We start from the raw sequence: 27429 nt of genomic DNA, 5'->3' as shown, positions 1-27429 counted from the left end.
AATGCCCGGCCTCATGTGGCAAGAGTATGCAGGCAGTACCTGGAGGATGAAGGAATTGAAACAAATGAATGGCCGTCACGATCCCCTGACTTAAACCCAATAGAACATCTGTGGGACATTATGCTTCGGTCCATTAGGCGACGCCAGGTTGCTCCTCAGACTGTACAAGAGCTCAGGGATGCCCTCACACAGATCTGGGAGAAAATGCCACAAGACACCATCCGTTGTCTCATTAGGAGCATGCCCCGACATTGCCAAGCATGCACACAAGCTCGTGGGAGCCACGCAAGATACTGATAAGCAATTAGAGTTGCAGAAATTAATTTTTTGAAATCTTAATTTCACTCCGATTTTAGGGTGTCTACACAACTGAGCCCTCTGTTGGCTGATAACTTTTATTTCCATGAAAAGACTTGACATCCTTTTGTTCCTAAGACATTACCCTGTCGTTATTTGTACAGATATTCAACTTCATATTGAGATCTGATGTATCTAATGTGTTTCTTTAAAGTGTTCCTTTAATTTTTGTGAGCAGTGTGTATATATATATATTTTTTTATTTATTTTTGCTGAGCACGCCCGTAGAACCTCATGCAATTTGACTTGAGTGTCACTCAGCATTAGCCAATAACATTAGGCATCCGCTTGCATACAGATATCACACATGTTTGCGGATGTAGAGTTGGCGACATTTTATATGAACAAGTAAGCCTTTAAAATTTATAGATAGTAAAAAAATAAAAATTCTGTGAGCAAATTCGTAAAATAATGTGTTTTAGCTCTATTTCCCGGCTAGAGGTGTGCGTTCACGAACGAGAGGCATTGCTTCTAGCTGTAATCACAGAAGTAGAGAGAGCGGCTTAAGGTGCAGTACATTTTTCCGCCTCTAGATGATGCCCGCTGAGAAAAAAAACTCCAGATTTCTGCTTTAAAGCCTAATTTACACCTTAAATCTCATTAAAAAGGCACAGTTTTAATAAATCAATGCACAGTTAAGGCCATTCTACTGCTGTTTTATTAGGTTCCTGCATTGTGTAGAGGTAACACCGTTCCTCACTGATTTTAGGGACATATATCAGAACTTCAGATGGTCGAATCTTCGCTATCAGAGCAGCTAATAAAGCCAAAACAGTGGACGAAAGTGCAACAGCACCACCTAAAGGTAAGAGGATTCGCTCAGCAATAGAATCTCATTAAAAATGCATTCATAAGTGCTCAGAAATAAATTTTTAAGTAAAAAAAAATTATGGAATTCATTGTTTGGTTTAGGCTAAGATGTAATCCCTTTTCTTCCAGATATTCAAGCCCCACCTCAGGATGGTTCAACCAATCACAGTAATGGTTGCCTGTCACCTGAGAGGAAGCAGCTGGGCTCCTCTAAGGTTGTGGCCCGCCCTGTTTCACCTGACAGCCCAGGGATCATCGATGAGCTGCAGAGCTACACTGGAGGTGCAGGAGATGAGGCTGCAGCAGAGAGCAGCCTCAGCCCTCTGCCTCCCAACGAGCTGCTGCAGGCTAACGGCAGCAGCGTGAGCCACCGTGATGTCACTGTTACTAAAATAATCCAGCCCAACATGGATGCCACCGCTGCTCAGGACTTGAGAGTGGGCGCTAAACGCAAAGCCTCCACCCCGTCCCTGGAGGAGCAGGTTCGTAAGCAACCCTTTGCAGGAAAACCCTTTTCAGCCCCTCTGTCCTCACAAGGGTTCCCGTTCTCAGGGGGCTACGGCCTTCCTCCTGTCAGTCTCGGCTCCACCATGTTGGGGGGTTCACCGAGGCCTCCTGTCCTAATGGGTTCAAGCTCGCACTACTTCCACTCACCCCCCACTCAGCTGAGTGACCCGAATTACATGTACCCAGATCTGTTGTGCTTGAGCGGAGTTGGCGCCGCCCCGACTTCCTCTTTGTCCTCTTCTACAGCAACCACTCGTCCTGCCCTCTCCTCATCTTCTGCGTCGGTCAAAGCTAGCAGCTCACTTCCGGGAGCCCTGCCTCCATTCCTGCTGAACCCCAGCATGCCTGGGATGCTCCCACCAGGCTTCCCCCTCTCCTACAGTCCATCTCTGGCCAGCCTCTACTCTGGGTCAATGCTACAGGGAGGGGTGTCGGGTCCAGCAGCCACTCCTGGCCCGGCTGGAGCCAGCTTTTTGTCCCAGTACCCTCCAACTGCTGCCTCCAGCTCCTCCTCATCCTCCCCCTCCTCCATCTCCCCCCCAGCACGATCCGAGGGCCAGCGGGCCTCAGTTCTGGTGAACGGCAGGGATGTTAGCAGCAACAGCAGCTCTGAAGAGGATGATGATGTAATCGAGGTGAGGGGGGAGTAAAACTCCCAAACACCTTCAGCTTCTCACAAATGGAGATGACTTCCTGTTTGGCAGATTTTAAAGGCCCTGTTTGGAAGGTCTTTAAGAGGTTTATGTGGTCAAAGATTAAAAGACAGTCAAAGAATTCCCTTTGTCACCCGTATTGCCTTGGAGAAACGACAGGACATCGAGCAACAAACCTCGATGCCGAATATTAGAATGTGAAACCTGAAAAGAGATAGAAAAGATTCAGCGGGAGGAAGAATTAAATGTGTGGACTTTGAGCTTCCAAAAAAATGTTTTGTCCAATTTTGGCATAAAAACGCTCATCACTGGACTGAGTACTGCTGACTATGGGCCTGAAGTGAGAGTTATTTATGATAGTTGTACTGTTTAGATTCTGTTCCTGCAGCTTTGTTAAATGTGAGGAAGCTTGCTTACAGCTCATCTAAAAAAATCAGGTAGAGTTGCTTGTTTTAAAAAGATTTAACATCTGAGGTATTAGTAGTCGGTTTTGTGAAATAACTGAAATGTGTTTTGAGTGTTGCTACTGAATATGTCTTCAACAGCAAAAGAAAAATGGTTAAAATGATCTTCCACCTCTAAGAGAAATTTAATCAGTTGCCCAAGAGTTAAAGTGAGGGAATTCTCCTAATCTGGCAATATTCTGTTAGCTTTAGCTTAGCATAAGCAATGTAAGTGAATGGTATCAGCTAGCATTTTCTGTGGAAAAAGTCATGAAAATGACTCAATAATGATCCTAATTTTTCTTGATCACCTTAATATACATATCAAAAGCAAATGAAAATAGTAAGTGACATGAAGGAACTGCAGGGCCAATCTAGACTTGGGACAACATTACAACAAAACACCGCTGTAAGATGTCACTGCAAGGTGTTAGGACATGATGCAAGAACCATTTTTTTGCATTAGAAATTTAAGATACTCGAACTACAGCTCAAATAATTCACTCATATGTGTTTACAAAAGTAAGTGTCTTTTGAGGCCGCTGCGTCATGTCTTGCAGCAGCGGCTTACAGCAGTGCTTTGTCGTGATGTAGTCCCAACTCTAACTCAGCTCCTGTTATTCCTTCGTGTTACCTATTACTTTCAGTTACAGTCAATGTGATTTTTACATCACCAAGAACAATTATAATATTTACTGAGTCATTTTCATTAAATTTTCACACGGAATGCTAGCTGTTACCATTCACTTACATTGTTTATGCTAAGCTAAAGCTAACAGACTTGACATTAGTGGAATGACTGAGTTGTTTTTCCCTCTTGTCTAACTCTGGGAAATATGAGAATAGACTAAACTTCACCAAGGAGGTGGAATATCCCTTTAAATCAAACCAAAATTTTAGAAAAATAATTCTACTTAATAATTCACTGCCAGAACAGATATAATAGATCATTCAGAAGGAAAACATTCTTGAAGATTTGGTTGAGACTTAAAGAGGACGACTTAGTGAAACTTTACAACTGTAATAAAAGAATGTATGCTTAATCAAATGCCTTTACTCCAGGCCTTTTTGGAATAACTCCTTTTACGTGGGCATGGTGTGTGGGTATTTTTCTGTTTTTGGATGTGTACTGTATTGTAACGTTCTTTTCATTTCTAAAGAAAACCATTGCCTAAAAACAGCCAGGGAAAAACAAGAAAAAAAAAACTAGTGAGGTGCACTCCTTGTAGCGGAGAAAACACCAACAGAAATGCCTTTTTTTGCCTCCATCTTTCTGAATGTTAGCTGTGAGAGAGGAGAGGCAACGGGAGACGGCCACCGCAGCTCTCCGCGTCTCACCCGCAGTCTTACTGTAGCCTAGTGAAAACGATGCAACACTCACTCAAGCCTATATGACTTTGTAAAAACCCAAGGGGCACTGTGCTCGCAGCCCCGAGTTTTGGTTACGCTTATGCTGTTACCGTGTTTGTACGTGTGCGTTGTCTTCTTTAAGGTTACAAAAGGAATCATCGATAACTAATTTCATCTTTACTTTGCTGTCTTTTCTTTTTTCCTCTTTTGATATTTCTTGGGGAAATTATTTAGTTAAAAAAAATATGTTTACATCAAACCCACAGCCGCTCACTCCAGGGGAATGTCTAGGGAGTGGCCTGGGGTTGTACATGCCACTCTTGGAATCTGATTTGCCACTCCCGGTGCCACCCCACTGAGTTCCATTTAAATTGACTTTACATTGTCCACAAAAGGCTTGGGGTTATATACCCCAAAACAGTAGGGAGAAAAAATGATTATGGCACAATGTGAAACTCACAAATTCACTACAATGCAAAACAGAAAAAGTTAAAGAAATTAAAAGAAATGGCATCCATGTATATATAAACAATTGCCCCACCTGGGCCATCCCATTTTAAAAGGCCTGGACACGCCACTGGCTCGCTCTCAACTGAGTAGAACATATCCATGATTACACTGAACTCTAAAACGACAGGTATCTGTGGACATTTAGAGGAAACCTGGCAAAAAAATAAATAAAAGAATGTCTCGCAACCAGGTTTTTTTATGGGTTAAACGTAAACTATCCGTCTGATCTCATAGTTTTGTGCTTTGGTCGCCTCTGTCCTTGGGTGGAATCTTTGTTTTCCGTAATGGCTTCAGTGAAAGCTTTAAAAAAACAACAACCACTAGCTCTTCAGGTAAAAATGAAACTGAGCATAAACAAGCAACGGCTTAAAGCATTCATTGCTGTTCTGTTTCTCATATTTGTTTATTATTCTGAAACGGTCCATTTTAGCTCCTGCGACATTTTGAATTCACCAAGTTATTTTATTTATGAATTAGCATATTTATTTATTTGTAATTTTCATTTTTGTACACTGTTTGAATATTTTTCTTGTGTGTGGGGGGGTGTCATTTGTTTTCTTTTTGTCTTGTTTGTAACATTTTTATGGTCCTGTTTATTCCTACAGATGCTAGTTTTTTAGTTGTTTTACTTTGTGATGACTGACGATCAGCCAGTCCAACCCAACATGTGAATCTGTGCAGACGATGCACTCGGACCAAATACTGATGGTGTTTCTGAGCACATGGTGAGCCAGGATCTTTGGTGGAGAAATAAGAGACATTTAATCTGATAAATAAACGTCTTTTTGGCAGTGACAAACCCAAAAAACACAAGGGATTTATTGAAACTCAGACAGCATGGGAAACAAATGTTTTTTATTCAATCTGACTTTTATGAGCCTCTGGTGTTGGCTAACTCACAATGTCTGGGTTAACAGCTGAGGAAATCCAATCATTCATCACAGAAAACAACGTAAAGTATTTTTCTTTGTGATCTTTTTTATAAGAATTGTTTTATTCTTAGCGTAAAACCGTTTTTATTGGCTATCAACTTAGATTTTATTTTCTGTGATGGCTGACCTCTCCTACGTTTTACAGCATTCTACTTGAATTTACATATTTATTTATTAAAGTGATTTGGGCTGACACGCCGAGCTGACCGTACGATTCCATTATAGCTGAGGAGGGAGTTTAGTCTGCTGTGTTTCAGGATGCTCTCTGTTCAAAGCTTGTCACGTTTTTTGTTGATGTGGAATGATCACGGATCACATTTTTGCATATGTTTTGTTTGTTTTCATTTGAGTTTGTAAATAAAAGAAACATGATCTAAATAAAAATGTTTCCAAATTTTTTTAATTTTAGCTGTAGCTGTAGCTTGCGTACACATCGAGTCAGTGGGAAACTTGGAAAATGTGCGTTGTTCTATGAAAATAGCAAGTTTGTACATTTTAGCCCCAGGAAATCTTACTTTTACCACAGAAAAGGTAAATCTTATAATTCTACTTGTCATAAATTAATAGAAGTTGGCAATTTTTTTTATCAGTTAAGGCGGGAGTAATTTGTTATTTCAAGAGTGGCACCCCTAGAAAATTGCTGGCCACCCCACCATCCACACCCAGGTGTGTGTGTGTGTGTGTGTCTGTGTGTGAGGGAGAGAGAGATTGCATTTTCTACTCATTACTATTATTTGATACTATTTTCAGTTTTTCCCTAAAGCATTCAAAAGATTCCCAAGCACAGATGAACATATTTGTCTACTGTTTTATTCCATATTCATATTTCAGTTTTAGTTTGGTAGAATTTTAAACCTCTGGAAAAGCTATGTTTGCTGGGATTTATTAATTATCTGAAATAAAATGACGTGTTATAATAAACCACCTTAGTGTGCTTTCAAAGAACTGTGAACTGTTTTGCAACGCATATGTGTAAAATCTACCTCCCTAAGGAGTTTTGGATAGTCAATCCGTTAAATCTGAAAATCCCTGTTGCACACATTTTAGGAATCCATTAATCACTCAAACTACTAAAACGTCAGTAGATGGAATAGAATAGAATAGAATAGAATAGAATAGAATAGAATAGAATAGAATGTAAAATTCATTTACATTTATTCATTTATAAGTATGTATTCCATTTAAATGTATTGTATTAGTAAAATGTAACATTATTTTTATAAAATTGTTTAATAAAGATCATGATACAAACAATTATGTTAGATAAAACCTGCAAATAATTGAGCTACGTGAAAGAACTTCGTTTCCCAGCATGCAGTAATTTAAGAAGTTACGTCATTACGTGATCCAGCGTCGTCGCTGATGACGGTGGCAAACGGCGCAGGTCAGTTAGCTAATGTGGTGGGAGCGCCTGCTAATCTAACACTGTTTTCGAAGGCAATGTTTTCATTTTATGGACAGAAGAACAATAAATACAACGAATGGAGATAGTTTAGTATAGAAATCTACGACTGTAAGCGAACTATCGCATCTTCTGAAGCGCCTGGAACGTTGTTTTGCGGGCCTGTTGCTTGCTAGCGACGTGAAATCCTCGGGCTGGCTCAGCGGACACCGGGGTGAGAGATAGACGACCAAGGACTGGAGCTGCGAAGGCAGATTTTTTTTCTTCCTCTACCAGGTTTTATTAACACTAATTTATTTTTCTGCTACGCAGACGAACACTAAACCTTTCTTCGTCTTCTGTGGCGGACATAAGTCATTACAACTCAAGTCGCTTTTAGTTTAACAAGTTGGCTAGCTTTAGCTCGCTTGTTTACAACTCAACCAGGATCTTTCAAATCAGTAGATTACTTGATGTTTTCTTCAACTAGGTGTTGTACACTTCTCCCGTGACACGTGACAACTGTTGGGTGCTTCGTGAGCTCTCTACTTTGGTCTCTTATCAACTTTATGGTCGTAGTCTTTGTAGTTCTGCCCAAAGGTTCCCTGTTCGAATGTTATCTCATACTTGAGGCCTATCTACTGCAGCTCAGGGTTTGATACCTTATTGGACAATCAAAATCACCCATTTGTTTATCTTCCATTGGTTCTGTAAAATGGTACCAAAAGTATGACATAATTTGCTTAATTGTAATCCCAAGGCCAACAGACTGGAGCATTAAGCAATATAGACTTTGAGTTGAAAACATCAGCTATCTACATCTTCTTGACAAACAGGATCCGGATGAGGACTCAAAGAAAAGTGTGGATTTTGATCCTGTCTGGACTCACTGGTGTCTCCTTTTCTGCCTGACACTATTCAATCTTTATCAGAAGCAAGTCTTTTTTTTTTTTTGTTATATTTTGTCTCTCTTGAGCTGATTTGCTCAAGGAAGACAACAATGAATCGTTACCTACCAGTAGCACGACAGCACTTCCTGGCTGCCCTTGCCAGCACCAGTGTGGTAGTAAAATCTATAAGTGCTGTTGTGGTTCTGCTGTACCTGCTGTCATGGGCGGTTGAGACTTCATATGCACTCGGAGTGACCCCAGGTTACCTTTTTCCACCTAACTTCTGGGTGTGGACACTGGTGACCCACGGGCTGGTGGAGCAGCATGCCTGGGGTGTGGCAGCCAATGTGGGGACAGTCATGGCATGCGGACGTCTGCTGGAGCCTTTGTGGGGTGCTCTGGAGCTCCTGATCTTCTTTGCAGTAGTGAATGTGTCTGCTGGACTCCTGGCAGGACTCTCCTATCTCCTCACCTACGTGGCTACCTTTGATCTGGACTTCCTGTTTGCTGTGCGCATCTACGGTTCAGCTGGTTTCTTGGGAGGCGTCCTGGTGGCGCTGAAACAAACCATGGGGGACACTACTGTGCTCAGAGTGCCACAGGTGAGAAGTGAAGTACGGTGCAGATAAGATAATCTACTGGTGTGTTGATCCTTTTATCTAACACAAGTCAGTTACAATTACAGCTTCTGTTGCATATAAAAAAATATTTGTTTATTATTTATACATTTTCTTTAGCAAGCATCTTGTTACACTCATAAGCAGTGTTTGCCAAAGAACCAGACTATTGTGTTGGGATTAAATTATTTTTTGCTGAACAATGAAATTAAATGTATTCAAAGAACATTTCATTGCATAACATAATGAAATAAACAGTTTATTATATAGTTAATATATCAACGTTAGTAAGTAATTAATTCAATTTTTTAAAATATTATTGTTCTTAATTATTTTGATATTTCAAGCTTTAATGTGTTTTTTAATCATGCAGCAATAATATAGGAACAGGTGTTAATTGTGCGAGTGTACACATAATGACAAGTCTTCAGACTTTTGTTGAATTGCAAATAATCATTGAATTAAAATGGTGCTTTTGGACACTATTTAAACTGATGGGGTTAAAGGTCAGTAGTTGAGCTGTTGGATGTGCTTTTATTTTTATGTTTTATATATTTTTCCAAGCTCATTTCACAGGTTTTCTTTTGTTTGTTTTCTGAAGCTCATACGAGTTAAAACTACCTTGTGTGTGTGTGTTTATGCCTGTTGATGATGTGCTACCTTTTCTGAAAGATAGTAGGGATTTTTTATGTATATAATTTAACAATCCAAATGCCAGTGTGTTTCTCTTGGTGAAAGTCAGTGTCTTTGTTTTTGCAAATGCTGATAGCAACTTAAAAAACCTCCTCTAGTCTTTGCTTCATCGCCAGCATCGGTTTCCAGCATTTTAAACGCAGTGCTTGCCAGACGACGGGCATAGGCTCAGTCTTAGACCAACTTGTTTGTATAGGTGGTTAATGTGTTGCCTTTAGGTCTTTTTTTGTCTCAAATAAATCATAAATAACATAAACAATTATCTTCTTTCCAACCAGATTAAGGCGGTCCAAAATCTCAATTGTCTTCAAAATAAAAAAAAGGTGACTTTAAGACAAAATCTTTAGATTTTAGGTGCTTTTCCAGTATTTTTAAGAGCATCAGTTATTTCTTAATTCACTAAAAAACTGGTTGTTACTTTAGCGTTGTTGGTTTATTTGGCCTCGTTTCGTCGTCTTCTGCCTATCCGGGTCGCGGAGGCAGCATCCCAACTAGGAGTTCCAGAGCGTCCTCTCCCCGGCCACCCCTCCACCAGCTCCTCCAGCAGGACCCCAAGGCGTTCCCGGGCCAGTTCAGAGATGTACTTTCTCCAACGTGTCCTGGGTCGACCAGGGGGCCTCCTGCCGGTAGGACATGCCTGAAACACCTCCCTGGGGAGGCACTCCAACAAGAGGCCCAAACCACCTTATCTGGAGAAGCAGTGGCTCTACTCTGAGTCCCTCCCGAATGTCCGAGCTCCTCACCCCATCCCTAAGGCTGAGCCCAGCCACATGGCGGAAAAAGTCATTTCGACTGCTTGTATCTGCGATCTTGTCCTTTTGGTCGGTTTGGATTTCTTTAATCTGTGCAAATGTACCAACGTTTCACAAAGTCGAGTGTTTCTGTGAATTCACATGAAATTCTTTACTTCTTTCTAATTTCCTTATTTGCTAATGTAGGAAGTTTAGCTCTGTCGGTAGTTTTAAACATTGTATTTCTGTATGAAAGTAACGTATCTTTTCTCCTCCCATCACAGGTGAGACTGAAAGCTGCTCCAGCCTTGGTCCTCCTGCTCCTGGCCTTACTGCGCCTGTCTGGGCTGCTCAGCAGCTGTGCACCCCTGGCTGCATACAGCTATGGCGCCTTGTCTGGCTGGGTGTACCTGCGCTTCTACCAGCGACACAGCCGGGGCCGCGGGGACATGTCGGACCACTTTGCCTTTGCAAGTTTCTTCCCAGAGGCAGTGCAGCCGGCTGTGGGACTGTTGGCCGGGCTCGTCCATGCAGCCCTGGTGAAGATAAAGGTGTGCAGGAAGATGGTAAAGAGATACGATGTAGGGGCGCCCTCCTCCATCACCATCAGCCTGCCGGGCACAGACCCACAGGATGCAGAAAGGAGGAGGTGAGTCGAGTTGGAAACTTTCAGAAAAGGTTTTAAGCTAACCAAAATGTCTGGAAAGCTACTTTTGCAAACACAATTCAAAAGTCGAACCTTTGTTTTCTCCTCTCAGACAACTAGCCTTGAAAGCTCTGAATGAACGTCTAAAGCGGGTCGAGGACCAGTCCGCTTGGCCCAGCATGGATGACGAGGAAGACGATGAGGAAGACGAGGTCCGAACCGACACACAGCCCCTCCTCCCATCTGGACGGGACTCCTCGTCATCTTTACCGAGAATACCCAGCGGACCTATCGGCGCTTCCCTCCCCTCCGCATCCTCACAGGGTGGTGGAGCATTGTCTTCGGGTGGCGTTCAGCACCCTGAGTCCAGCATCATCAGCTTTGAGGACGCGCCCTCTAGATCATAGCCAAAATAAATGCACCGTGTGTGTAGAGAAGCTCCGTTTGGTGTCGCTGTCCAGTATACTAGCACATCCAGCATCCCTGACTAGTATACGTCTGTTCTCAGTGACGGCGGTTAGATGTTCACTCAATGTCTCGCGCTATACACGCCTGTGTCAAGTTAACAAGTATGACTTTCCTCACCAACACGGTTAACTTCCCAAAAGACTGTATTGCTCTTTCACTTCAGACATGTTGGTTGTGAACGCTCAGCCTGCTTGGGCATAACCGGAACCTAATTTATCTCCTTTCTACCTACGTCCAAATTCTTTCCTGTTAGAAGACGATTCTAACTCCGAGAACTCTGATTTCTGCTACATGTGCTCTTCTCTTTGCTTTCCAAATAAAAAAAAACAAAACATGGTTGTGCAAACTACTCTTTGTAAGTCTTCAGAGCAGCCAGATCTGCTGCAAAAGGAGAAACACTTTTAATGACCGAGCTGCACGCCGCGATCGTGATGTTTGTTTTGATAAGTGGCGAAATGACCGTAGGTGTGTGTGTGTGTAGCTGGTCCCGCCGACCAGCTGGCCAGGACAGAAGGTTTGTCCTGCAGAAGACTGAAAGACAGGCCAGATGAAAGGAATTTTTCCGGGATGTCTGGATCAATAGATGGAGAATTGTTTGTTTTTTGGAAGCCCACTTGAATCAAAAGTTTCTGTAAGCTGTTGAGACATGTTTGCCTGTGGGATTCACTCTGATTTGTAGATAGGAACTGTTTTCCTTTTTGCAATGTGTCATTTAATTCTGGACCTAATTCTTCCATCCTGCACCTTTTGCATTTCTGAAATCTGTCAACAGTTCAGTGATGATGGTTCATACTCTGGAGTGATGAATGTTTATGGATCTGGTGATTCGTCGCACATTTGTGCTGAAAAAAGTGAGACAAACAGAAAATTACATTTTCACTTTCAGTCTTTCCCGTTTTCTTTTTTTAAATCTTAAACCCATGAATTAGTGAGCCTCCTGTGATTGATCAGTAGTCACGTGTTTTTCATTCCCGACATCCAAGTGTCAGAACTGAGCGGTGGTTAATGATCTAGTGGCTTCTAAATAGTTTCACTTGGATAGAAAACAATCTGCTCAGACTCGAAAGTCACTGTTTTGTTTTTGTTTTCTCAACTGCCCATGTCACATTTTATTGTGTTAAAGTTTTTGATGCCCAGTTTAGTTTTTTTTATTTTATTTTATTTTTGATTAAAGTTATTTGAAGCTAATAGATTTCATTCTGGGTTTGTGATCACATGTTTTAAATTGTCTGCAAATGAGTATATTTAAGCGGTTTAGAAAACGTATCGCCAAGAGACTTTCAAACTGGATTTGGCTTTCGCTTATTTATGATGTTTTTTCACTGGATTTGTACACGTTTGTGCAGAAAATAGCAAATTACAAAACCACAAAATGAGTTTACTGTTAAACATTTGTTTAAATTCATTTTTAATATTTAGAAATTTGCCTTTCCAGCTGTTTTGTTCACCCCTGGTTGAGTGGCCTTACAATTGGCTAACACTTTAATGTTTCACCTATTATATGACGAAAAATAGAAATTAGATCTGATGAGTCAGATGCATAAAAGTAGTCCTAATACAAATTTTATCACAACAGTTCCATTGCAAACAATTTTCTAGCAGTCAGTTCAGGTAATTGCAAAAAAAAATCACATTTTATTTAAAGGAGGCAGATGACTTTCTTAAGTAATAGTTCTGTGGTTGATACGAAACACATTTGTAAAGTTCTTTATGCTAAATCAGTTTCACTTATAGCAATTTCAGCTGTTTTATTGACATTTTCAGTACTTTCCACAATGAGCCGTTTCATGGTAGCTGTAGCTGGCCACCCCTACCTTTCCTTAACAGGTTGCTATATGCTAAGAAGCTCCAATATCCAAGAGGGGCTCAGAGTAAAGCCGCTCCTCCTGCAGGTGAGATGGTTTTATGCCTAAAGGCTGTTTTAAAAGCTGTTTCAGAATTTCCCCATTTGTGACATCACAAACAGACGTTTTTAAATGGCTTGTTTTGTGCATATTGTTTCCTAAAACCAAACACTGACAAAAAATAAACAAATAAAGGAACTGACGCTTTTTAGAGAGACGCACATGGCTGCAAAAAAGAATGCAAAAGGTGTGTTTTGCACAATATGTCCCTTTTAATTGTTAAGAAATCCCACCCACATGTGCTGATTTATTTAGCAAATAATTACAGAATCCCAGTGTTATGATTGTGGTTGTGTAAATTATTTTTTAATGATCTGAACTGCTTTGAAAATTTTTTAATTAGAGTTTATTGAGAGAATAAATAAAATTTAACTGGCTTCAGATTAGCCATTAGCTCATCTGTCGGTGCTATTCTTTGTTTCGCCAAACTGACGTCATTCACAGAATTACCTGTAACGGGTAACATTAACGGTGCGTAAACTATCCACAGAAACATACATTATCTGAATTATCCTTTGAAGTAAATCTTGAATTAATCAACCTAGAATGTTCTAATCACTCAGCTTTCTACAAGTTGGAAGTTCACGTAGCTATTATTGAAAACAGTCTCAACTCTGGACTTATTAACAGTGCAAGTGCAGTTTTGTTGGGTTGGTTTTCTACTTGCGAGGTTCCTTGAGAATCACACTTGCTTATAACTGCTTAATTATCTTAGCATGCTTTGCACAACAATGCAGGACGACATAAATAAAAACATTGCCTGCAGATGATTTTTGCATTCTGTGGTTTCAGTTTGGTCAACTTTGCTTTTGCAAAACTTTACCTGTTTCTGGTTCCTTTGTTGTTTTTTTTCTTATATTTGCCTTCTGGTTATGACTGAAAGATGAGATAAAGATGCAGTGAACCTATAGAATGTACTGGAAATGTCACAACATCACAGCTTTTTAAAAATCTGTGATAATTAATTTCCAGTAGACATGTCAAGTGTTCTGCATTTTGTCAGCACACTTCATGTTTCCTCACTCCACCTCCTAAAAACAACTTGCTGTGACAGTACAGTAGCTAATATTTTTGCTTTATTTTTCAAAATACAATTCATGATGTCAGTGAAATGATTGATTACAACACTTTTTTATTAATAGTTGTAATTATTTTTGCTGTGAATGTTGAAGCATTTGCTTTTCAGAGTGAGTTAAGTGTATCTCGCTGATTTGTTTATGAGGATAAAACATAAGATGGTGTGTGATCCTATTTTGACATCAGTAACTTATGAAATATGGAAACAGAAAATTGTTATAATGCATCAAAACAAAGGTATTTTTACTGTGCATCTGCAAAATTAGATGTATAGATTGGACAATATTTAATGAAAGAATTAAAAATAATGATCAAGTAAAACATTTTTATTAAAGTTTTTAAAGGTGGTTTTAGCCGCAAGTGTGTGTCTAAGAAGTGGAAAAAGAAAATTTTCTTTCAAAATAAAAAGAAAATCCCGGGTCTCTAAATTTATTAGGTGCTCTACAATAATGTTTTTGTTCTGTTAACCTTATAGCCACCAGGGGAAGCAGTGGCCCGCTTTCTACTGTTTCCCTGTGAATTCAATGAAGCTGCTCCCTCACTTTTCATGGGGACACTTAGAGACAGACAACAACTCACACACTCAAACTGCGATTACTTTAATTAATCTACCTGCATTTTTAAAACTATTGGTTTCCGTTTTTTGTTACGTTAAAAACGCAAATAGTGAGATTGTTCTTAAACAAAAAACAGCCTATTTGGAACCGAAAACTAAATATATAAAACAGCTAAAGTGTTTGAAATATTATTATTATTATTATTATTATTATTATTATTATTATTATTATTATTATTATTATATTAGGGCCTTGTAGTACCTCAGATATGAAGACACGCTGTGTTGTATTTGCTTTAATTGTGATTTCCTGTTGTAAGTGATCATTAATCTTTTGGTGTTAAGTGAAAGTTTTGGGGATTTCCACGCCTGAAATCATGACAGATTTCGCTTGAGGAGCTCCACCGAGGTGCGTTCATCGTGGCCGCGCAGGCGTGGCCCTCGGGCTCGTGACCGCCACCCCTCCCCCAGCTGCGCGCGCCCATGAACTAATTCATTGTATCAGACGGAGACGGGAGGAAGCCGAAAGATTGGAACGCTGCTCAGTTTCGAGAAATACGGGAAAAAATACCTCAGCTTGGCACGTCAACTAAAGGTAAACTACTTTAACGAACGCTAAGCGACAATGAACATATTCTAGTTTCGCGTATTTGTGTTAAAAAGTTTAAAAAACATTTTTTAAGTTGTCCTTGGCTTTGAGAGGCCGTGCTAGCGAGGTTAGCATCCTGTAGCTAAGTAGGCTTGTCCCCTCCTTACCGCCGTCTATTTCTGTACCTCTTCTTCCGCAGTCGTTACCTTAGCTGCGCTGAACGCTGTGGGTTATTGGGCGCTGCAACTCCTGGGGCTGACGCGTCTTTACCACACTCCGTGGCGGCTTTAGTTAAATTGAGGAAACTAAAGTAAGCTTTTAAACTGAAGCTCGAGGACAGTCCTTGATGGATTTGCGAGCCGCAGCCAAACAATGAGGTCCTTCTTCTGACTTGCTTCGGTTTCCCGGTAGCTTCGCCGTTCTTCTCTAACCAGCTGGCAACATAAAGTATCTTCGTGATTTTTCATTAAAGGATACAAATGACCTGTTTAAGAACTTTGTTTAAACGTTACCTCCGCGTTTACTGTGGATTTTTAGGTATTGAGGACTTTAACTTCGTGGGGTTTCTTTATTTGATCCTAGATTTTTAATCTCTGGTTGGAGGGGGTGTTGTATACTGTGTGGATCTGACTTGAGGGGGGTTGCTTGTGCTTGGGCCACCCACCCGTTCTCTCACTGCGGACACACTCGCCATCTGTTGCCTCTGTGATGACGCCATCTTTCTGGTGACCCACCCAGTGGCTAGTTAGAAATGTTTGGTTTAACATTGGTCGTTTTAACCACTTTTCACATGCCATGCATGCAGTGATTGGCACAATATACACTGAGGACGTTCTTTTTAATCATGCATATAAAGATTTAGATTAATCCAATCTAGTATTGTTGTGATAATGTCCCTAGCTGTGTGTTGCTTTAGACCAGTTCAAAAAAATCTACATTGATGAGAGATAAACGGCACATAACCTGTGTGTCCTAGTCAGTACAATCAAAGCCATTGTTGTAAAATTAATAGATGTCTTTATTAAGACATTTGTCATTCTATTTATTGTTACCAGTGTAAAAAAGCCTTTAAGATTGAATTTATTCTATTATGATGTAACTGTGGCTTGTTTTGTTGTGCCTAAGACAGGAGTGGGCTTGAGAAAGGTTTTGTTGCAGGTTTTTCACTCCATCACCCTTGAAGCTGTTAGACAAATTCATCTTCTCGCCTCAAACACGTTGAAGAGACGATCAGTGTCATATTTAAACAAACAGCCAATTAATATCACATGGTTCTGATTAAAGATCTTATCAGTATTTCTCAGTGTGATGACAAAAAGGGTTGAAAATTGCAATAGGATTGTTGCACAGTGGTAAATGATCTGTGAGTTGATCATTAAGTTGGTCAGTTTTAAATTCTAAGAGTTAGTTGGTTATTTAAGCAGCACAAGCTCTATTATAGGATGTTAGGCTTTTAAAGGCTTCTGCCATTCATTTTTAATTCATATAGGACGATCGTTTATTATTACAGTATTTCAATGATCCATTTAATAAGGATGTGCGATGGTAATAGACAATATAAACTCATTGTTTCAGGAAGCTCCTCAGCAGAGTAACCTAGTTGATGTTATGTGGGGTCACCTTGACAACACCATGTTATTGCAGTGTTTAGACAGGATCTTGCTCTTGACTTTGTATCAGTGAAGCACGTGCCTATAGTGGCTATTTGTCTTTGCATTGCTGTTGTCGTCAGTTTTATTTTTTAGCTGTGACGCACTAAATGCCAGCCAGTGTAGTGTGAACTCTAGATAATATTGGTGTAAAGGTTTCACCGATTGCTTGGCCGGCATCTGGAAACCGCTATTTTATACAATTTCAACTTGACCAGTAAAGAAAAGTAAATTGTATGCACATAGTTAATCTTAACTATTACTTTTGTCTCTTACCATTCCTAACCAAAGAGGTATTGTTCATTGACTTTTGCTTTCATGCTTTCAACACAGTAGTGAAATAATTAACAATAATGGATGAATTCCAGATTTGGTCCTTGACAGAAACACTTGTCTAGTGGCAGAAGAAAACCACCTGCCAAATTTCTGATGTATTCATCACTCAACAGTCAGTTAACATTCTTAACCAAGCTCTTTTTCCACCCTGAAGACTGCGTGGGACGTTTCCTTCCAGCGGCACACACATGCCTCTAAATGCAACACAGCTTGTGTGAGGTTTTTCTAAAGGACACGATGAATCATCGTGTAAACAGTAGCCACTCTGGTAATGCACTGAAACTCGTGTCGTGCATGGTACCCGCACCGCTTAGTGAACAGTCACACTTTGATTAATCTTGTCGTTTTGCTTTTGGGGTTAACTTTAACAGTTTGACCTTTTGTCAGAAACCCTGAGCCAATTCACAGATACCTGACCAAACATTGTGCAACAAATTAAGCTAGCTCCTTTTAGAGAATCAGAAAAATTGTTAGAAATAGTTGGATCAGTGTGTGTAAGTAGCCAATCAGAACCTCCTGTTGTGAACATTGATTGTGAATTAGAGCTGACAAGATGATTTAGTCTTGCTGACAGCTGTCGTCTACCTCTGCTCATGTTCATCATGAAAGTATAGACTGCCTTTGTATTTAAACTTCTGTTAATTCGATTGTGTCGAGTCATCGTTTTCCTTATCAATTGTTCATCTCTTGTCTTGCAATGAGCAGATGGGGTGGGGATTTCCACGAGTAGCTTGGTCCTTATTAGCTGCTAGGATTAAAACTACCCAGAGAAGTTTGTCATCGATACTGTTTGTCAACCTGCTTGAGTCCCAATCAACAGCAGTTCTGACACCTCAGCTTCCATCCATAAATACTTGAGGACTTTATTTTGAAAAATGTGAACAGTTGCTATTATTCAGAAACTGAAGACTTCTCATTTTCTTGCCTGGTGTGATCATGTCCTATGTGAGTTTTAACACACGTCTCTAGGCTCAGACTCTGATCTTTGTCTCCTCCGTTCATTTAGAGCTAAAGGAAGCTGTTGTATATTAGACTTCTGCTCACAGTTAGACACAGTGTATTTTATAGCATCTATATAGGCTTTGATAAAAGCAGGCCATCTATAATTGTTTACCCGCTGGTCATTACTCAAACATTGACCAACCTCTAGGCTACAGCTGTCCCCGTTTTTTGTCTTTTTTTATGCTCGTGTCATAGAGGGAACAGCCTAATCTTATTTGACACTGCTGTCCTAGTTAAGAGTGCACCATTATGGGATGCATGCACCTTACAGCACTTTGGTGCATCACAGTCTGGAACTAATGAAGCAGAAAAGACTGTAAAATAGTCTGTTTTGTTTATTTTATCAACTTGGATGTTGAGAAATTTGAAAACGAAACATAGAGGCTGGAGGAAACCGATGAAAATGTACTTTTGTTTTATTCTACATTATCAGGACAGAGAACAAAATCATTTACATGTAGGAGTTGGAAGCTGACTGCTATTTCAGAAGTAACTACCAACTTTTTACACGCGCCCAGTTTTACCCCTTCATCACGCTCGAAGCATCAGTGGCTCGGAGCGGCAGCGGAACGTCTCTGCTTCAATTTAGAGTCCATTATATTCTAAGGGGGTGATTCACACCAGTCACAACGCGGCCATTTTCGAGCCTGTCCCAGAAGCGGCACACCCCGCTGCTAAGGATAAGATCTGGTTCTGTTTTTGCCGCGAGCCACTTCTGGGACAATTTCCACAGTTAACGTGGGGCTAGAGAGGAAAGCGCACACGGTTTCAGTGTAAAACCCAGAGTAATTTTCAAAATAAGACTATTGCAATGATTTAATATCTATCTAGACTACATTAATACAAGTGACCTAATGGCTTATTTAATCTCTGCATCTTTCCAGAGGTACATCAGTGTGTTTTTCATAGTTTTAATCTTGGCAGGGGAGAGAAACATCAAATATGACATCAAATGTGATTTCATTATTTTTGGTTTAATGGCAGATGGCATAAACTCAGGATTTTGGGATCTCGCAAGTTAAGCGAGGAGCACGACAGAGAAGCCAGTCCGCGGCTGACATTCTCCCGTTGTGTACGGGCACGCAGCAACCGTCGCAAGTAAACTGTTCTGCTGCCGTTTTGCTTTAATGTGAAGTAGGGGCTATTGTAAGTAGGGTTGCAGGGATTAACCATCACGACTATTAATCCTGTTTAACCCCGTAAAAACATCTCCAACACCGCCTTTAAAAACAGTAGTGAAGTTCGCACGGACAAGAACAATAGTGAAACTGAACGCAGCAGAAGCAGTTTCACTATTGTTTTATTTATTTTTTATATAGGTAGAGTTGGAGACGTCTTTAAAGGGGTTAAATGAGATTAATAGTCAAAATGGTTAATCCCAGCAAGCCTAAATGTGGGATCTTGTTCCGTCAAAATAAAGGCGACTTAAAAACTGCTGCCACCTTGCAGTCGGAGTTTGAATTGCGATATTTTGGTGTTAGACTGTCTGAAAAAGTAATTGGCCATGTAACAGCTCCAAACGGGCTGCTGATCAAACTTGCAGGAGATTAAGGAGAGCACTCCCCATCACACCTCCATCTGACAAGCTGTGATGGGGAAGAGAAGAGTCATGTGACTGACACGGTTTAAGTGGTGGCCGTGTCTTTGTAGCAGCACTGCTGAGAAAACGAGGTGTTTGGCATGTGCCTGGTGAATACGTTTCCGTACCTCCAAACCCTTCAGCCTAGAGCCTGCTGAATACTCATGTTTAGCCTGTATTAAAGGACCGCTTCCTGTTATGGTTTAATCGTGCCTTTGGTGGTAAAATATGGCGTTTAAAGCGTGCCACAACCCGTGCACGCGCATTGGGTCCACAGCGCGCGTGTGAACGGGACTCGCGAGCGCAAATATACATGGCAGCGCGCGTGTGAACGGGACTCGCGAGCGGAAATATACATGGCGAGAGGTCATTTGTGCACTGAGAGGGAGCAAACTGTGTCTGTGAGCGCACAAGGATGTGCACAAGTGACAAACCTGCGTGCGCGCGTTGTCAACGAGCACACGGCAGAGGAAAACGTGCGCGCTCGGCAGCCTCTCTGCGCGCTCGGTTTCTGACTCCTGCTCGCTCGGCTGTAAGGGCTTTTGGCACTCTGGAGGCGTGGCCTGTGGCAGATCTTCTCTGTCCTCTGATTGGTTAGTTTACCCCGCACTTTACCCTCTATCTATATAAAAAAGTCTGATATTCAGTAGTTGCTGGCATAGCTCAGCTGGGAGAGCGGGTGACTCTCGCCCCGGAGGATCCAGGTTCGAGTCCGGCCAAGGAAAATGCAGTAGATGTCATGTTAATTTTTCTTAATTTCAGGTATTTTACAGTTGTGACCGTTCAACTGTCATTAAACGTCCGAATGTTTGCTGGGCAGTGTTTTAAAAAGTGCACATAAGCTAGATGGTTTTAACCATATAAAATTACATTTTTTGTGATACTGGAAAAATACATACTGAAATATCCTTACTTTGGTTAAATAAATCAGTTGTTGAACCCCCACTCCTCTGTTTGGTCTCCTTTCTTATTACAGCCCACCACTTCCAGTCTGGGTTGTAACAATCTGCAGACAGATTTCTGAGCATCTCCTCCTTTGGTATACAGATCCTCACTGAGCCAAGTACTGTGAACAAATAGTTTCTCCGTGATATTATCCAGCAAGGTCCCGTTTTTGTCAAAACAAGGGTGAGGTAATGAAAAAATAGAAATATTTCAATAAATTAACATTAAAATTATTTATATGCATAATTAAAAAAAACATGTTTTGAAATATATAAAGTGCACCAAACTTGACTCAGTCCATTCAACAATTCTAAATGGACAATTATGTAACTCATCAATTAATTATTTGAAAGGATAATTTGTCAATTAAATGCTGAAAAAAATAAACAATACATTAATGAGGCAAGAACTTTTTAAACTTGAACATACCTACACCCACAAGTCTATTTTTACCTGGTTTAAACCATCTAGCTTATGTGCACTTTTTAAAACACTGCCCAGCAAACATTCGGACATTTAATGACAGTTGAACGGTCACAACTGTAAAATAATATCACAGGAATTAGGAAAGAATAATATGACATCAACTCTATGTTACTTGGCCGGACTCGAACCTGGATCCTCCAGAGTGAGAGTCACCCGCTCTTCCAGCTGAGCTATGCCAGCAACTGCTGAATATCAGATTTTTTTATATAGATAGCTAGAGAGTAAAGTCGGGGTAAACTAACCAATCAGAGGATAGGGAAGATCTGCCACAGGCCACGCCTCCAGAGTGCCAAAACTCCTCACAGCCGAGCGAGCGGAATTAGGAACCGAGCGCGCAGAGGCTGCCGCGCGCGCACGTTTTCCTCTGCCGTGTGCTCGTTGGCAACGCGCGCACGCAGGTTTGTCACTTGTGCACATCCTTGTGCGCTCACAGACACAGTTTGCTCCCTCTCAGTGCACAAATGACCTCTCGCCATGTATATTTTCGCTCGCGAGTCCCGTTCACGCGCGCGCTGCCATGTATATTTTCGCTCGCGAGTCCCGTTCACACGCGCGCTGTGGACCCAATGCGCGTGCACGGGTATGACGCGATAGTAAAACTTTAGTTTATTTAATTTTACAGATCACACTGGGACACGGAGCGTGTTTAAGTGTTTTCAGAACATTTATGCCGCATTTCCACTCAGAACGGCTCAAATCGACGTTCTCACGCTTTTACTGCCATGACCTATTGGAGCCTTGACTACATATCTCCTTTTTAGCTGTTTTTTATGTTTGGTGTTGTTTAAGATGCTCAGGAAAACCTCAGATTGGCTTCATCAGTCATTTCATGTTTAAGGCTAACATCTTATTTTGATATGACATGCACCTTTCATGTAGTTCCTAGCGCGTTCTGTTGAAGCCGTTCAAGTCGATGTGGTTAAATGTGTCGGGCGAAGTGTTGCATTGGGATTCTTTTGTACTGTGCAGCTTCAGACCACTGCGTGGCACAAGCTGTGCTTTTCTTGTGGCTCCTTGATTATCACTTTGACTTTGTCTTCCTCCAAGGATGGCAGCCATCCGTAAGAAGCTGGTGATTGTTGGGGATGGAGCTTGTGGGAAGACATGTCTTCTAATCGTCTTCAGCAAGGACCAGTTCCCCGAGGTCTACGTCCCCACTGTGTTTGAGAACTATGTTGCAGACATCGAGGTTGATTGCAAGCAGGTGAGACGTCTGTTACCTTCATGTTCATTGGAAGCTCTTTGTATGCCTTTCTGGGTACCTATGGCACCCAGCCTCGCATCAGTCACACGTTCACATGTCCTGACCTTGTTCTGGGTTAATAGGATTCTGGGACGCCGAGTCTTTCTTGGCCTGCTGATTTCTGACAGGAGGACACGGGTTATGTCTCCAGTGTCAGTTTTAGAAATGTCTTGATCTGTTTTCACGATTAGATTAGAAGTTTTGCGTCTGCGGGTTGAACTGAATGTGTTTCTCAGTTTTGAAAATCCTGTTAAAACCAGTGCTGGTGTGCCTCAGGTGGAGTTGGCTCTTTGGGATACAGCCGGTCAGGAAGACTACGACAGGTTGAGACCTCTCTCCTATCCAGACACTGATGTCATCCTCATGTGCTTCTCCATAGACAGCCCTGACAGCTTGGGTGAGAGCAAACCTCATTCCTATAGACACACGCGTTCAGGCGTGACCGAAAATGTCTCATTTCTGTTTGTTTGCACTTCCCTATTTTTCCAGTTTCCTTTGAAGTAGTTGCTGATTGTGAGCTCCTTCCTCTGACTGTTAAAGCTTCTCTGGAGAGGAACTGCTTTAATGCTGACAGAAACAAGTCGTGCTTTTTCTGAGTCATTACAAACAGCAGTTTTCTGATCATATTCAGGTAGATGTTCAAAAATTAGGATTTTATAATTAGAGTAAAGTAGAAGCAGAAATACCAATAATATTAAAAAAGTTATGAAATGGTTTTGCTGATCATTCTTTGGAGGGAAGGTTTATGTTCAAACTACCGTTGAGGCTAATTCTCATGTTTACTGAAAATATACAAGCACTTCATTTGTATTTATTACTGTTCTCAGAGTTTTTTGTCCATTTACTGCTGAAAAATCGACTATTAAGGAAAAAACAATGTAAAAAATTACAGGAAATTGTGGCAATTTAAATTATGCAAATTAAGATTAGGTGATTGGGCGAATTTATCAACCATCAACGAAGGACTGAGCCCTTCACAGATCATTTTGATACACCAATGATTATGTCCTGCAGATGGGACGGTAGTTCAAGGTCAAATCGTCTTTTTTGCAACATTCTTTGTACGTTTGTATGCACATATACATCGTTGGAAAGCCAAGACTCTTGTGAGTTCACGGAAATGTGCCAATCAGGATTACACGCTTTTATCAAACCGCTGGGAAATGCAAAATAATCTAGAAGTCGTAGTTTGAAGCCTCAAATCATTAACAGAAAAGAGCCATCTTAAACAAAGACCTCTTCAATCTTCAGCTATTGGCTGATAAATCTGAAGTACCGCCCCCTATTCGCACAAGTGTAGTTCCACCTAATTTTGGTGTAGTATGATCATTGACTGACCAAATAGCCAATAGTCTTCTTCCATAAACAGATTAAGAACAAGTGTGATTGGTGGATCGCTGCGTTATATCGCCATCACTGTTTTGTCGGATTGATAACAAGTTTTCCAAATCGCCTAACCTTAATGGAAATACTGATGGTCACATTTTCATTTCAGTTCTGAGAATATTGAACTACAGATGTACAAAACCATTCTTGATATTTTTTTTAAACAGAAAACATTCCAGAGAAGTGGACCCCGGAGGTCAAACATTTCTGTCCAAATGTCCCCATCATCCTCGTAGGAAACAAGAAAGACCTGCGTAACGACGAGCACACGCGTCGAGAGCTGGCCAAGATGAAGCAGGTACTTGACTGTTATTTAACGTTTCTGTGAAGCCATGGCGTTGTGACCGTCTGCAGGCTGTGGAGTCTAAAATGGTCCGATTGTCTCCTCGTTCAACAGGAACCAGTGAAGTCTGAGGAGGGCCGGGACATGGCCGGACGCATCGCCGCTTCCGGTTACATGGAGTGCTCCGCCAAGACCAAGGAAGGCGTGCGGGAGGTTTTCGAGATGGCCACCAGGGCAGCGCTGCAAGCCCGCCGTGGAAAGAAGAACAATAAATGTGCGCTGCTCTAAAAGGCGAACATCTGTGGACTGTTTTCAGCCCTGGGCCGTTACACCCGGGGACAGGGCTCAGTAGGAACGCAGGGATTACTAGACAGGGGAGGGGGGGTAAGGGGGAGAAAAGATTGCAGTAAAATACTACCGCTGTTTGTTGGACTCAAATTACCCCGGGACCTGGGTTTGGGACGCTTTGATGGAGATGGCCGTGCAGGTGGACGCTTGAGGGAGAAGAGAGCACAGTAAGCTACTGCCGCTGTAGACCAGGCCGTTGACCTGTGGGTGCACCGTCGGGTTGGGAGATTTCCACCAGCTGAGAGTTGGTACGATCCGTCTTTCCAGCAAGCCACTTACACTGATTAAGATCATTAGAAGATCCCAGCTCGTAGAAATCTGGCTGGTTAATCTGTATTGTGTCAAGAAAAAGAAAAGCTCGGTTTCTTGTCTTGGGAACTATTTAACCTGTGACGGTCATGAGCGTTACTAAAACCAGGACAGCACATTGAAACTTTTCTTTTTCTTGCTTGTTGGATGCCGCGATCACCTGAAAACAACCTCAAATGTAGACAATCCACCAGTGAATGGTAGCTTAAAAAGGGGTTTTTACTATCTGTTCCACCTCGGGCGAGACACTTTCATCTACCCTTGTGGCTAATCTGCTCACAAACACGTTGACATCTAGTCTTCCCGAGACTATCTGCTCGATCAACTGATAACCAGAAGCGCTCTGAATGCCAGAGAAACTCCTCGGTGCCGCCTTTTGATTAAATTTGATTGAATCTAATTGAAAGCACAGATCGTTATCTCCTGTCTGCTGATTTAGGTTTGAGCTATACTCACATGCTGGTTTGTCTACTTTTAGAACGTGATCGGCCATCTTTGTTTGCATGTTCCTAAATGTTTGTATCGGTTTGATGAAGTCAGTGGAAGTGGTGGATTAATGTAAAGATGACAAAGGTAGCTTCCTGCCCTGCATATTGAAGCCCGAGCCGCTTCCATCTCTTTCCTGTTCCGCTTAGCCGACTGCTGGTGCTCCCCTTTGTCTGGTCTTAGACCAGGACGAAGAACCAGGAGGGATTGTTTACATGCACACCACTCGTCTCCGTGTTGGGATCATCTATGAATCTTTTGTGTTTGAGTATGTATGAGATCTAGTTCGTTTTTTGAGTGGGGCCTGCCTACAGCATACCATGGTGACATTTACATATTTGATTGACCAGTGATGTGATTTACCAGGTAAAGGGTGATAAAAGATGAAAAATGTAACTTTATTCTGAGTAATTTCCATGGAAACGCCACCAAAAAGGGTGTGTGTGCAGGTAAATTCTTTGCGGGGGGTGGGGTCACTTCCTGCTTTAAATTTTGGGGTATTTGTAAGATGTTTTATTAAAGAAAACCAAAACAAGAGGGGTAGTCGTGGTTAGGTTGATCAGCAGAGTTTTCTGTGTTTCAACGACAGATTCAGGGTCATTCGACAGCGGCGTTACACCCTCCTGTTCTTCTTCCTGGCCTAATGGGCGGAGCCTGTTCCAGATACCAGTCTTGTGTTGTTTTTTTTTTTTAATTTCCAGCTTTTAAAGAAAAAGTCATAAACATGTCTATCAGTATTTAACAGAAAAATAGAAGGAAAACTAGGGAATTTAGTCGTGTTGCTTTAGGTTTTTCTTCTTTTGCGCCTTTAAAAAAATATATATAGAAAATTTATGATGATTTACAATTTTTTGTAATGAGTCGTCAATCATCCCCGCCAAATGCTGTTGGGCAGTCAGGAGAAGGGCTGGCCTCTTGGCTGCCTGTGTGGAGCATCGCCAGGGCTGCCATCGCTGGCTTTTCTCTGTTTGGTTTGGTTTGCACACAAACTACTTAAAAAATGCAAAAGGATAAAAAAAGACGGTTACCTAATATACAAATCATTTTTTTTATTTCTATATTTTAATTTTAAATCCAGATTTTTGGATGCTGAAGCAGAAACAAGCAAAGGAACAGGAAAACCACGCTGTATGCAAAGTCTGTAAATATGAAATGTGGGTTTGTTCATAAGACGACACACACACACATGACTGGAAACTGTATTTGTAAACTAGCTTTGGTTTGTGTAATAAATTACTTTCTATAACACAAAGCTTTTAGTCATCGTGTTCTGTGTCTGGAAGAGTCGTAGTTAAATGAAAACACCTAACATGATTGGAGACTTCGTCAAAATCCAAACCGCCCTCTTAAGTAAAATCTATCAGTGATGGATGTTACTGGAATGTTGGGCTTTTATTGTTTTAACTGTTGGGGGAATAAAACAAATCTGAAATGGAAAGTGAATCTGTTGGGGTTTCCACACCAGAAGTGATGAATTTAGAATGTGTTGAAAGTCTAAACAAGACTAAACCTCGAGATGTGAAAATTCCAGCTGACTAGCAGTTTAATAGAGAAAAGGTGGTTTTGCTCTGCCAAAGTGACCCTGTGGAACTCCAAAGTGTTCAAAATTAAATGCATTATGGAACATGTAGCTACATAAAGAAATGCCAGACAATTGTGTAATTTAATGGTGAAATATCTAAAAATCTAAGTTCAACATTAACCCATTGATGCATGAGTTATGAGATCTTCAACCATGATTTTTGTAACTATTTTTTCATTCATCTTTAGGTGTGAATGAAACCAATTTCAACAAATATTTTTTGTAAAATTTTATAATTTACAAATAATTTATTACATGTCCACCTCAACCTATGACCTCAACGGACAGCGTGCATTCTGAATATGAAACATGTTGGCTTGACTTACTGAAGTCCAAATGGAGGGGCTCACATGCAGTAAAGTCTTCAACAGCTGTGCTTAATAGCAAAGATAAATAAATAAAACAATTTTGAGTACCTGTCCACTGTAGTGACCATTATGCATCAAAGGGTAATTTTTTTATTCTTTTAAAATGTGTTTGTTATAAATCTTAATTTAAGAGGTAATTTTATCCAATATTGCAAATTATAGATTTTTTTTTCTTTCAGTTTTTAATACATAACGGTCTTTTAACGAGTTCCATAGAAAACCTCAAAAGTTAAAACAGAAGGAAATGAGGACACATGAGTTCCAAGAGGGCAAACTCCATAGAAAGCCCACGGATTTGGGGATAAAAAAGGCT

General features: G+C 41.0%; 3 protein-coding genes across 6 annotated transcripts in view; all 3 read left to right on the top strand.

The window, feature by feature from the left end:
* Positions 1-5946, top strand: part of LOC107390659 (helicase ARIP4) — an 84993-nt gene extending 79047 nt beyond the window's left edge. For all 4 annotated transcript variants that reach the window (XM_070544757.1, XM_070544758.1, XM_070544762.1 and 1 more), the window contains 2 exons: positions 1067-1162; positions 1297-5946. In XM_070544757.1, coding sequence (XP_070400858.1) covers positions 1067-1162; positions 1297-2324 — 1124 coding nt within the window. In that variant the 3' untranslated portion in view covers positions 2325-5946. The remainder of the gene's footprint in view (positions 1-1066; positions 1163-1296) is intronic.
* Positions 5947-6904: 958 nt separating this feature from the next.
* On the top strand, positions 6905-12176 carry tmem115 (transmembrane protein 115). Its single transcript, XM_015967491.3, has 3 exons — positions 6905-8435; positions 10159-10523; positions 10633-12176. The coding sequence occupies exons 1-3, from the start codon at positions 7944-7946 to the stop codon at positions 10925-10927; spliced, it is 1152 nt and encodes a 383-aa protein (XP_015822977.3). The 5' UTR covers positions 6905-7943; the 3' UTR covers positions 10928-12176.
* A 2807-nt stretch (positions 12177-14983) lies between these two features.
* rhoab (ras homolog gene family, member Ab) lies at positions 14984-26418 on the top strand. The gene is made up of 5 exons (XM_015967492.3): positions 14984-15120; positions 22159-22315; positions 22631-22751; positions 23908-24038; positions 24138-26418. The coding sequence occupies exons 2-5, from the start codon at positions 22160-22162 to the stop codon at positions 24309-24311; spliced, it is 582 nt and encodes a 193-aa protein (XP_015822978.1). The 5' UTR covers positions 14984-15120; position 22159; the 3' UTR covers positions 24312-26418.
* Positions 26419-27429: the final 1011 nt, after the last annotated feature.

This window comes from Nothobranchius furzeri, chromosome 15, assembly GCF_043380555.1.
Source record: "Nothobranchius furzeri strain GRZ-AD chromosome 15, NfurGRZ-RIMD1, whole genome shotgun sequence".
NCBI classification, from domain to species: Eukaryota; Metazoa; Chordata; class Actinopteri; order Cyprinodontiformes; family Nothobranchiidae; genus Nothobranchius; species Nothobranchius furzeri.
The sequence above is the reverse complement of the archived record's forward strand: the minus strand, read 5'-3'. Positions and strand labels throughout refer to the sequence as shown.